Source organism: Gossypium arboreum, chromosome 3, assembly GCF_025698485.1.
Source record: "Gossypium arboreum isolate Shixiya-1 chromosome 3, ASM2569848v2, whole genome shotgun sequence".
Taxonomy (NCBI): Eukaryota; Viridiplantae; Streptophyta; class Magnoliopsida; order Malvales; family Malvaceae; genus Gossypium; species Gossypium arboreum.
In genome coordinates this window covers 41760081-41772643 of record NC_069072.1, presented here as the reverse complement: position 1 = coordinate 41772643, position 12563 = coordinate 41760081, and the positions used below count along the sequence as shown (strand labels likewise).

Sequence of the window (12563 nt, the reverse complement as noted above, 5' to 3'; positions counted from 1 at the left end):
AATAAAAAACTAGCACTAAATAACGACATAAATATCCTCCAAAATAAAAGTATCAAACCACCACATTGAAACCTACCACAAGACCATTTACAATATGCATCTTTTAGACTATTATTCCATCTTCTATCATTCAACGTAACAAGCAACATATCAACCATTTTAAGGCCATTTATATACATGCCAAAACAAATTCCATTACACCACCAAAATGCCTGTAATGTCCCAAATTTCTGTAATTTCAGCTTTTGGGATTGTTGAGCTTGGAAATATTGGGACTCTTGTTTTGAATCATTTTGGCATAAAATATATGTGGTTTTGGGAAGTCCCAAGTTCGAGCCTTAACTTGGGCTAAGGTTTGGATTTTATTTGAATTAAGCTTGACTTTTGGTTGATGGGCTTATAAGAATTTATTAGTAGGAATTTAACAGAATGGGCCTGCTGGTCTAGTGGTTGAGTGGCAAGGGATTATGCCTGAGCTCTCGAGTTCGAGTCGTGAGTGTGGCATTATTTTGCTGATAAGCCATGCGGATGTTTGAGTTGGACTAAAACATTAAAGGGGGAGGTAGGGTTTATCAGGTGTTTGCCTAAACCTGTGTTCCTTTTTCTTTTTGCTCTTTCTGTCGTTTTCTTCTTTTCCCAAACCCCTTGCTACTGATATTTTATTTCTTCTACCCCTCTCCTCCATTTTTCTTTCTTTCGATTAGTTTTGGCATGCAGTGGTTCTGTCGACTCAATAAGTATGGTTTTATTAAATTGTGTGGTCTCTTTTGGGGATCGTTTAAGAGGGATTTAATTTTTTATTTAGGGGGCAATCAAGGTTCTGTGGATCACTAATCAGGGTTCTGAACAGCGAGTAATCGCCGTTATTCGTTGAAAGTTTTGGAGTGTTCGAGATTTCGTTAGGCTTCAATCGAAACTAGGTATGTACTTCGATTGTATAGAAAATGGGTTTCGGTGAAAGCCGAAATCAGAACTATCGATGCCACACGGGCATATGGAATGCCCGTGTGGTGATACACATCCGTGTGATCAGTGAGCCAGGCCGAGCGCTTGCCATACGGGCACGACGGACACGGGCGTGTGAGGCTGGGTGTGCGAGGCATGGGCTAGACCAATTGGGTCGTGTGGGCCACGCGGGCGTATGGGCCGACACTGGTGAACCATACGGGAGTGTGGGAATCTAGACCAAGCCGTGTGATCCACACGGGCAAGGCCAATTTGGGCTGTGTGAGCCACATGGGCATGTGGGCTCATACGAGCAAGCCACATGGGCGTGTGAGCCTAATAATCTGATTTGTTTTGGAAGGTTGCACGGGTCGCCCTAGTCAACTGTGACCTGTTAAAGGGGTCGGTAAGCGTTACTTAGGCCTTGTTCTGTGACATGATATTGAAATGTATGCTAGCATGTTATACTTAGCATGCGTATAAATATTGATCTGATTTGAGTATAGTATGTACAATCTGTTTACTGTTGAAAGCATGACATGACATTATTTATATTGCATTGCATTGGGTTGGGTTTGATATTGAAGAGAAGGAAGACTAATAGGCTCTTTAGCCGCTTATCTCGCAGCTTGGCTACAGTTTTCGATATGTGCCGTTACACGGTACCTTATGGTGTATAGGGTTAGATGGGTTGATTTATCTCCATACTTGGTGTGTAGGGCTGGGTGGGTTGATTTTATCCCTACGTGGTGTGTAGGGGTGGACGGAGATGGTGTGCAGGGTTGGTGGGCATGCACAGTACTGCTTGATATGCATGTATATCTATATGGGCTCAGGACCGAATATATCTGATACTCTTTTGAGTGGGCTAAAGCTTACACTGATTATGTTAGGAGCTCAGGCTCGATTATGACTACTCAACTGTTATCTGTTTACATGCATGCTTTACTGTGGGGACATACACACTGAGTTTGCGAAAACTCACCCCTTATTTTGTTTGTCTATCAGGTAATCCCCAGCAGTAGGTGGATCGGTATAGCGAAGGGGCTCGATAGTGACCACTGCTACATACACATTGGTTTTAAAGGGTTTTAATGTTTTTATTATTTTAGTTGCTATAGTTGGGAGTAATTATGTAATTTCTGGTTTCCGACTGTTTGGTTTAGGTTTGGAATTTTGGAATACTGTTTATGATTTTGAAACTGCAACTTTATTTGTTCTTAAGCTTCCACGAACTAAGAAATGTTTTCAAGCAAATTAATCATTATATGCTTTCTGAGTTAAGTAAAAAGTGGTAATTGGAATGGTTTTTGGGTAAACACGGTTTTAAATACCTTCTCATGTGACTTCACCAGACTCGGCCATAACCTCTAGGTTGGGTTTGGGGCGTTACAATGCCATAACACAAGCCAAACCAAATGGTGTTTTCAATAACCAAAATACCTATACATGCTATTATACCAAACTTAAAACATCTAAAAGTACCGATATAGCCGATGGATAGTGTGATATAACTTCGACAATCTTCCAATCTGAACGAGCTTCCAATTCACTATAAAGCACATAAAATAACACGGAGTAAGCATAATTGCTTAGTAAGTTCGTATAATGTAAAACATAACTTACCATTTAATCACATAATAGGTAAGTTAACATGACATATTCCAACCACAACTTGGTTAAAGCCTAAGCATGTACACCAAACATGTTAGCCATTTAAACATATAACATAGGCAATATGATCTTGGATGAGCACAACATTTTATCGTGTATTAAATTCATATATCATCCATATCAACTCTCAATATATCATGTATTACTATTTCAATGAAATTCATATGGGATTATGTCATAATTCATATCGAACTCTTACCATCCTCTTTTCAAATCATGCCTATTGAACCATTTAGAATACCTTTGGATACCTGGGATAATTCACACATAGTGTGCTAACTCATATAATTGTAATCCGTCAAATCTTGTACATGTATGCTCACATGAGCTGTGAATCAAAATGCTCACACAAGCTGTGAAAATGGGCCTGCTCACACGAGCTGTGAGTCAAAACGTAGCTATATGATGCTGCTGACATGAGTTACAGCGTATTTGTAACACATGCCAGACATCATCCTTCAGTAGGACGTTCAAGACCAGCACCCGAATCATGTAAACCCTAATGACATGTCATTTGTATCCTACGAATTCCTAAGGTTCAAACGAGGCTCGATAATAGTTGTAAGTCGTTGGATATGCAACCGGTATGTACGTATAAAAATTCACAATACAAGTAGAATTCAATTAAAACATATATACACGATTTAATTACACGAACTTACCTCGATGAGTAAACATAGATACAAAGGCGACTAATCTAAAACTTTATCTTTGCCCCGATCCAAAGCCATACGAGGTTTGTCTTGATCTAAATGGATAAATTTTGTTCAATTCAATATGTATTTTATTCAAATTAACCCAAATTCACATTTTAGAAAAATTACAGTTTTGCCCCTATACTTTTAATTTCTTTTCAATTTAGGCCCTAACTCATAAAAAAGGAAAATCATGTAATTCATCCTCAACCCACTATAGAAAGATTTCATATAGGTCCCTAGAAAGCCCTATATTTCATTTATTTCACAATTTCACCATGTAAAATTTTCTATTTTTCAATTTAATCCCTATTTGACAATTTCATCAAAAAATCACTTAACAAAAGTTGTTTTATCAACAACTAATCATTTACTTCCATAAATCATCAAAACTTATACACATTAATTAATTGAAAAACCCTAATAGTTTAACAGTTTCACAAATTAGTCCCCGGGCTAGCTAGATTAAGCTACAACGATCCCGAAAACATAGAAATAATTAAAAACGGGACAAAAATAGATACCATGGCCGAACCTAGAAAGCTTTAATGGCTTTCTTTCCTTTGAAAATTTAGTTGAAGATAATGGAAAAAGATGATACATTTACTTTATTTTACTTAATTTATCATTTATTTACTAAATTAATTTTATAACCTTTAAAAACATTAAAAATTTCAATAATACCAAGCCATCATATTCCAATATCAACATTTATGGTCTAATTACCACATAAGGACTCATACTTTAAAGTTCTATAGCTATTTAATACCTTTAGCTACTAGAACTCAACTTTTGCACTTTATGCGATTTAGTCCCTTTTTTTTATCAAATTAAGTATGTAAACGGTAAAATTTCTTAACGAAATTTTTATACAGTACTACTATCATGATGTAGGAAATAAAATAATAATAAAATAAATATTTCAACCTCGGATTTGTGGTCCCAAAACTACTGTTCCGATTTAACTGAAAATGGGTTGTTATAGAGGCAACTTGTAATGGAAGATTGTGTACATTTTTTCCTTTATTAGGTTTTTATCCCACAGGGTTTTTACTAATAAGGTTTTTTCAAGACAAATTATCTACCAATGGACATCCAAGGGGGAGTGTTATGAATTTCTTATTAAGTGGATGTCCATCAAGATCAAGATAAGTTTTGATGTACTTTAAACTCTAATAGTCATTAGAATTACACCTCTACTTCATTTATACTTCTTATGCCTATAAATAGAGACTTTGAAGAAGCATTGTGATAATCTCATTGATCAATAAAATACATTCTCTATTGCTTCCCATAATTTTTTGTTCTTTACCCTCTCTATCTCTTTTTATTTTATAATGATTTTAGCATAATGAGTTAGAATAAGTGTATTTTTTTAAATCACGTCAACTATCGAAATTATTAATAGTTCTAATTATTTGGAGTAATTAATGACCTAATCTTTTTTAACTTTTTAATTATTATAAAATAATGGTAAAATTACGCCCAAACTCTCTAATATGCTTACTTTTGAGATTTAGACTTTATATTTTAATTTGACATAATTTTGTTAATGGCATTAGTTAGTCCAAATACTTAATATTCTTAATTATTTCGATTAAAATTGTTATGTGAATTTTTAAGAAAGAATTCGACCTCAACATTTTGACCATAATTATGTAGAGGAAATAAATTATATAATATTAAAGTATAGATATTAAATATTAAATTTAAACATAGTAGAGGGACCATAACCATAATTTGATCTAAAACAATCTATGCCTAATGCAATCATTTATAATTTGATTTAATAAAAGTTTGATTTTTTTATAAAAAAATTGCTTTAAATTAAATTAATTGATATAATTGATTATAAGTTTACCAAAAATAAATCAGGATAGTAAACTAATATTTAATAAAAGTAATAAATATATATATATGTATTTATGCTATAAGTGATAAAATAATATGTTTGAAAGAAATTTATTAAAGTTAACTTTATTATCTTTTGCAAAAATTTAAGAAAAATTATAAAAAATTCCCAAACGAAGCTGGCTAGTTTTCCATTAAAGCAGGGATTAATTTCAATAAATTATAATAGAGAAATTAAATTTTAAATTTTTATAAAATAAAAGAATTTATTTAAGGTAAACTATATCATTAGTCATTAAATTATAGGTAAATTTTTGTTTTGGTCACTTAATTAAAAAAATTATAATTAGGTCATTAAATTATTTGAAAGTTTTAATTTAAGTCAATGAACTATTCAATAGTTTTTATTAAGTTATTGGACTATTAAGTTTTTTTTTTAAAAAAAGTTCCACCAGTGAGCTCCAAACGACAAATCGATGATTGGCATGATGGATCAATACCCATCGACGAGTAGAAGAACATACCTTAGATCAACGTCGATGTAACGATCAGTGTTAGATATCAAAAAAAAAGTTGTTTGAATTTTGGTTTATAGGTTTATGACGTCAAAAGCATTTTCATGGAAAAAAAAAACAAGAAAAGAAATAGAAGAGAGCTTTTGATTGATGTAGGCAATGTAAACAAAAAAAGCCATATAACATCTAGTTTAATAGTCCAGTGACTCAAATGAAAACTTTTGAATAGGTTAATGACTAAAATAAAAATTTATCTGTAATTTAATGACTAATAGTGCAGTTTATCTTTATAAACTACAATCTTAACCCATCCAACCGAATCGAAGAAAAATTAAGACTGGGCCTGTGCAAAAATCTAAAACAAAAGCTTCGTCAAATTTGGGTGTCAGATGGCATTATGGTCTGGGCCATATCAGGTTCTTGGAAGGAGGAGAGACAATAGAGCCTAAAACAAACAAGTTAAGAAACGTAACTTGCCCAAGAGGTCAGTGCTCACTAACTTTCCTTTTCTTCTGCCTATCTGAGGTGAAAAACATACCGCTCTTCCTCCCAACCAAGTCTATCTTTCCTGACCGGTAAGTCCCTTTGCTTATGCCTCTTTTCTTTTGTAAGTGATTTTTTTTAACCTGTCTTAGTTCTTAATTCTTGTTTCATACATATATCTTTTTAAATTAGTTGCTTTATTTGAAGGTCTGAGCTGTAAGCTAATCACTGCAGCTATTGTTGGATAAATTTGTTGCTTAGGCAATGAAGTTGTCTATTTTTGCGTGTTCCTCGGTTATGCATGTGAAATATTTGACAAAATGACACTAAGGAAATTTGGGTTTCTTTGAATGAGGGGAAAAAGGGTGATTTAATGACTGTAAGGGGGTGATAATTACATTAGGGTTGATTATGGAAGTAACCGATTTTTTACTGGTTTAGTGAAGTATGCTATGAAATTTCATTGATGTTGGACTATCCATCCTTCTGAGAAATGCCAAATGATGATGTTCATAGTTTACTCTAACTAAAAAAGCAATGAACTTTGATTCTTAGACATTTATTTTCTATGTTGAAATTTTGAAATTTTATTAATCTCGTACATTTTGGCTAGAGAACTAGGTTTAACTGTTTTCTTTATCTCCTTGAGATCTGGAGATTGATGCTGATAATATTTCTGTTTTGCTTAATTGGCTAGTGCGCAGAGCTTGAGCTTTAAATTGTAAAAATGGAAGATCTTATAACAGAAATCCCCCCACCATCTAGATTCTTTCAGGAAGATCTTAACAACTTTATACCTCCATCACCATCTCTTGCGTCGCCATTCCTTGTGTTTTCTATTCCTAAGCCTGAAAAGCCCCTTCGCCCATCTCTCCTCATTGTTGCATTATCTTCACCATCTTTGTACATCTTCCACCATTTGTCACCTAAGACATTAGTTGGAAGTCTTATCCTACCTGAGGTCCCTTTCTCCGGCCTCTCTGTCGAACCCTCTTTCAGAGACAAAACTTGCAACATTTATTCCCTGAATAATGGGGATAAATCTACTCTGCTTGTATCAGTTCAACATGGTGTTTCTGCAGAGAGATCTCACCTTGTTGCGAGGCTGCTAATTGGCGGGGACATTGTTCCTGACAGACTTTTGATTTTGGATTCAATTCAGAGCCAGAACTTCAGGGGAAAGCTCTCACCGGATGAAACTTATGCGTTTAAGCTGGAGACGCTAGCCGAAAGAAAAGGATTGGGTGGTAGCAATGTAGCTTCTTCCCTTCTAAAGGGTTTAGACTATTTTCCATCAGGTAGTATGATTGATGGCTTGGCTGCTGCTCTGTTAAGTCGATGCCAATTAAAGAACATAAAGGGAACACTGTGTGTTTCATGGCCTGAATTCAGTAGTTCTGTGGTGGCTCTGATTAGATCGCTATTGCAAAGGAATGTGCTGCCTAGCTTGGACTTGAGCTTTGCGCGAGAAATGCAGGATCAATACGCAAGGTTCAATCTAATTAAGCATCAGCCTTATGATACTGAAATGTATACATAGTGAACAAGGTTTTTGATTCACACACCAAAAAAACAAAATTATAGCTTTATGAAACTTTATGTTTTAGTTTTGAAAGAGCTGTATGAGAGTGATTTGTCATATCTGTTAAGTTGAATTTATAAAAAGCTTTTGAACTTGTTTTGAAACTTTAGAAGATATATATGTTTTGAGTGGCTCTATGCTCTGTTTCAATTTTTGTGAAGGAAGCATATAAAGCTGGATATTCCCAGTAAACTGAAACCATTCGTCTCCTATGGACCTGTTGCCATCTGTACAGGAAATGAAGGTCTTCTAATTGAACCTTGTCACAAGGTTCATTATTTGGACGTAACATTTCCATATTTGGATATAAATGACAAATTTTATTTTATTTTTTTAAATGAAGGGTGATTGGATGGTAAACATGAGGTAAAATCTCAACAACATTTTTGGTAAAATTTCAACCCGTGTAGTTAAAAATTTTCATCTATCAAATAATTTTACAAAACTAAATACGTTTTGGTCAAAAAATTGGAGTGACATATTCAGGTAAAGCTTTTGTAGGTAAAAGTATTATAGAGGTCTTTATTTATGTGTTGGATTGTATTTTGTCTCTTGTATTAAAAAAATGAGTAAATTAGTTCCTTTGCATTGGATAAAAAAATAAATTTCTATTAAAAATTTTATTGATTTTTATTGTTAAAATTGCTCCTTGTACGTTGACATGAGATACACATGGCATATAATGTATAATTGTCTAGTTAATATGTTGACCACGTTAGTTTCTAACAATATAAATGAATGAAAATTTTAATCAAATAGATATTTTAATGAGATAAAATGTAATTTGATTCTTAGTATAATTACCCTTCATATTGTTTTTACCGATTTTACATTCCTGCAACACTGATAGTTCATAAATTCTAATATTTGGACTTGGTCGATGAATTGCTTCCTGCACGTGGTACTAATCTCTTGCACTTCAAGAATCAAGAATCACCATTTTGCATAAATTTCTCGGCATTCTAGATATTGTTTTTTCCATCTTCATGGAGAAAGCAAGGGAAAAATGAAAATACAAGAAAGATTGTTCTATATTATTCTTGTTTCTGAAGCTGAAATGCAAAAGGGCCATAACGTGCAAATTGAACTTATGATGAAAAAAATAAAAATCATAACATTGCTGGATAGATAAAAGAAAAATGACTATTTTCACTTTTTTTTTATTTGTTAAGGTATTTAATGTTCAGCATTCTGTAGTTCTATTAAAGAGTAGATATTGAGAGTAAATTTTAAATGTGATTATATATTATAGTATTTTTTTAAACTAAATAAGCCACGAATTTATTCATATTTTGGTTTAACTTAATAAGTTGAACCAATTTAAATGTGTTGAATAACAGATACAAAAAAGATTACATCATTTCATATGAATTTCCTTTTGTTAATTTAGATTACGACCAGCCTTTTTACCAAAAGACCTTTGAAAGTGTGTCTGGGTTAAATAACTTATGGTTTAGAGCACCCACCAACCATGCCAACATTAGTTGTATCCTCTCTTGACTTTAATTTACACAAATTTATACTATATACTCAAACAGCTATGGCAGAAGGTAAAGCTTCATTATATATGTTCCAAGTCCCACCTGTTTCCCCCCACTCTTTTATCTTTCTTGACCCACTCATTCAAGCTTGGATATCAAAGAATGGCGATTAGTCTCCAATGCTTCCTTGTTTTGATTTGTATCTCCATTTTCAGCTCCACTATTGCTGCAACTGACCCTCCTTTGACATTGGATTATTACAAATCAACATGTCCTAATGTGTTTGATATTGTGAAGAAGGAAATGGAGTGTCATGTCCTCTCCAATCCTCGCAATGCAGCTTTCATTCTTCGATTACATTTCCATGACTGTTTCGTTCAGGGCTGTGATGGGTCAATTTTGCTTGATGATACAATCGAGTTACAAGGAGAAAAGAAAGCTTCAACCAATGGATTAAACTCTCTAAAGGGTTTCAGAATCATTGATAAAATCAAGAACAAGCTTGAATCCGAGTGTCCTGGGATTGTTTCTTGTGCTGATATCCTCACCATTGCTGCCAGAGATGCTGTCATCCTGGTATTTAAAATGCCTTATAACACTTGATAACATTTTCTAATTTCTTACTTCTTGACTTGCCCTCATTTTTATTATCCAATTAATTGCAGGTTGGTGGACCTTATTGGCATGTACCCGTGGGAAGAAAGGATTCGAAAACGGCTAGCTATGATCTAGCTATGGAAAACATTCCTTCTGCAAATGAGGGTCTTCTTAGTATTATAGCTAAATTTCTTTATCAAGGTCTCTCAGTCACTGACATGGTGGCTCTTTCCGGTAAGCTCTTGTTACTTAAATTTTTGGAGAGTAATCAACTGAGACTTGATTGTTCATGATACTGCGTATGTGAATTACTTGCAGGGGCTCACACCATTGGAATGGCACGTTGTGAGAGCTTTCGAGCTAGAATTTATGGAGACTTTGAAGCAACTTCGGGGAAGAATCCGGTATCAGATTCGTATCTCAGCGAGTTGAGATCAGTTTGTCCTGCGATAATTGGATCAGGAGACAACAATGTAACAGCAATGGATAATGTTACACCGAATCTTTTTGACAATTCATTTTACCATACACTTTTGAGAGGTGAAGGGTTGCTTAATTCAGACCAAGAATTGTACTCCAGCCTATTTGGAATCGAAACCAAAAGCCTTGTCCAAAAATATGCAGCTGACCCTGTTGCTTTCTTCAATCAGTTCTCGGATTCAATGGTGAAACTGGGGAATATTATGAATTCGGATCGCTTTATCAATGGTGAAGTAAGGAAGAATTGCAGATTTGTCAACACTTGAAGAAAAGGAACAGCCTAAACACCAGCACTTGGTTATGAATTGTTTGTTTGTGTCAAGAAGAAATAATTTATAAAAAGAAAATAGATGTTATAGTTTTCATTGAGTTGTTGAAGATAAAAAAAGAAAAAGAAATGAAGTTTGCTTGTATACCAAGAAATTGAAGTTTCTGTAAGAGATTCATTTCAAACCAACCATACAAAAATAATCCGTACTCTCCCATTGAAACTGGCTTGTCAAAGTTGTTCTTTTAAATATATATACTCATATGAAAAATGAAGAGTCCCAAAAGTGAGAATAATAATAAGGAACCATTAGTATGAGTATAACATAAAAAATTCCAGATTTGTTGAGTTTGGCCTTGCTGGAGTTGGGCAATGATCCTTTATCCACCATGTATGTTCCTTTGGTATAAAGGTAAGGGTTTCCTTCAATGCTGTATCAACTCAAAAATTCAATTTAAGCAACTAAAAAATAATGAACAACAGTTTCATTTTTCCAGAAGAGTAAAATTAATTTAAAAAAGAGAAATTGTTGAACTACAAGTGGAACTTACTTGAATACTTGGGCAGGTAATATGGGGATTTTACCACTCAAATTATTGAAAGACAAGTCTCTGCAAAATTAAACAAAGTCCATATTATATATGATATAATCCTTGTGGAAAGAAAAATAAAAAAAGGATGAAGTGGTTACATCAAATGAAGGTCAGTGAGATTAGCCAAAGAAGCAGGAATTTCTCCAGAAAGATTGTTACCAGTCAGTCTCCTGAACCAGTTCACCAGATTCTATATAAACTTATTGCACTAATATGTTAACAAAAGAAAAAAGGGGTTAAATCAAAGAGTAGAACATACAGGAATTCAAGGTTTTTTAAATGAGAAAAGGTGGTGGGAATTTGACCACAGAAATTATTGTTGGATAAATCAAGATTTTGAAGCTTTGAAAGCTTCCCTATTTCTGATGGTATATTTCCTGATATATTGTTGTCCTGTAGAAGCCTGCAGAAATTATATATATACATATATTTATCTCATAACATTTATTTTCAGTGCCTGAAAACTTTTGTAGTAAGCATTTTATATTTACACTGTCTGGATATTGGTCAAGTTCCCAATAGAAGGTGCAACAACACCTGACAATCCCTGGCTTGGAGCTCCTCTGCAACAAAATCATTTCAACCAATTATCAGTCTATGAGCATGAACAAGACCATGTTACTCGGACTCTGTTTATAAAGCAACATAAACTAATGCTACTTACAAGCCAATAACTTGACCATCGGCAGAGCAAGTGACCATACTCCAGGTGCATGGATCTGGGGAGGCTTCATCCCAATTTTCAAGAACCCCATTTGGATCAACCAGGAAGCTTTTTATTCCCATTAAAGCAATTACTGTAAATTTTTCCCAAAAAAAAAAAAAGAAGATACATGCATAAAGATTATGGAGACAACCATGTCTTTGATTACAGTAGAAAGGGACATTTGTTACCTTCAGAGCCGACACCATTTGATGGGGAACCAGAAGTCGACAAGCTGGAAAAAACCAGACAACACACTAAAACAGAAATCTCTGTCCTGATACTCATTCGGGACTGAAGCACAAAAAATTGTTTACACTCACAGGATTATAAGAAATAAGCTGTGAAAGGCAGTAAGCTTTAATTAAGGAGTGTAAAGCTCATAACTGGAGTATGCAACCCTTGAGTAAATCAATCACTAGCCACTTTAGTTTGAAGGGAATAATGATATCCTTGCATTTTCTAAGTGGCTGTTAGCCCTTCAGATGGAACAAATTCCCTTGTGAAAATTGCCTTTTATAAAGTTATAATATTCCCAATATATAGTACAAAGGAGAGCGTAAAATTGAGTTTGCAGATGCCAAGGACTGAAGTGGGATATCAGGAAGGCATATGCATAATCAAAAGAAAGGGAAAGCAGCATTGCTGAGATGTTCCTATATTGTGGTAAAAAAGAGCGAAAGCAATTCCAATACA

General features: G+C 34.1%; 3 protein-coding genes across 3 annotated transcripts; 2 read left to right on the top strand and 1 right to left on the bottom strand.

Moving 5' to 3' along the window:
* The first annotated feature begins 6890 nt into the window (after positions 1 to 6890).
* LOC108465112 (uncharacterized) lies at positions 6891 to 7849 on the top strand. The gene has a single exon (XM_017765428.2). It carries the CDS (start codon positions 6891 to 6893, stop codon positions 7701 to 7703), a length of 813 nt encoding a protein of 270 aa, XP_017620917.1. The 3' UTR covers positions 7704 to 7849.
* Positions 7850 to 7942: 93 nt separating this feature from the next.
* Positions 7943 to 10726, top strand: LOC108465119 (peroxidase 11). The gene is made up of 3 exons (XM_017765432.2): positions 7943 to 9802; positions 9892 to 10057; positions 10142 to 10726. Exons 1-3 carry the CDS (start codon positions 9389 to 9391, stop codon positions 10567 to 10569), a joined length of 1008 nt encoding a protein of 335 aa, XP_017620921.1. The 5' UTR covers positions 7943 to 9388; the 3' UTR covers positions 10570 to 10726.
* Positions 10338 to 12347, bottom strand: LOC108465120 (protein NSP-INTERACTING KINASE 2-like). The gene is made up of 7 exons (XM_017765433.2): positions 12059 to 12347; positions 11829 to 11961; positions 11656 to 11727; positions 11424 to 11567; positions 11263 to 11334; positions 11123 to 11182; positions 10338 to 11002 (listed from the first exon to the last, which is right to left on the bottom strand). The coding sequence occupies exons 1-7, from the start codon at positions 12153 to 12155 to the stop codon at positions 10831 to 10833; spliced, it is 750 nt and encodes a 249-aa protein (XP_017620922.1). The 5' UTR covers positions 12156 to 12347; the 3' UTR covers positions 10338 to 10830.
* Positions 12348 to 12563: the final 216 nt, after the last annotated feature.

Coding starts and splice junctions, on each gene's coding strand:
- LOC108465112 (XM_017765428.2), top strand. CDS start 6,891: ATGGAAGATCTTATAACAGAAATCCCCCCACCATCTAGATTCTTTCAG.
- LOC108465119 (XM_017765432.2), top strand. CDS start 9,389: ATGGCGATTAGTCTCCAATGCTTCCTTGTTTTGATTTGTATCTCCATT. Junction 9,803..9,891: donor CCAGAGATGCTGTCATCCTG/GTATTTAAAATG, acceptor AATTAATTGCAG/GTTGGTGGACCTTATTGGCA. Junction 10,058..10,141: donor TGACATGGTGGCTCTTTCCG/GTAAGCTCTTGT, acceptor AATTACTTGCAG/GGGCTCACACCATTGGAATG.
- LOC108465120 (XM_017765433.2), bottom strand. CDS start 12,155: ATGAGTATCAGGACAGAGATTTCTGTTTTAGTGTGTTGTCTGGTTTTT. Junction 11,962..12,058: donor AAATGGTGTCGGCTCTGAAG/GTAACAAATGTC, acceptor AAAAATTTACAG/TAATTGCTTTAATGGGAATA. Junction 11,183..11,262: donor CTCACTGACCTTCATTTGAT/GTAACCACTTCA, acceptor TTAATTTTGCAG/AGACTTGTCTTTCAATAATT.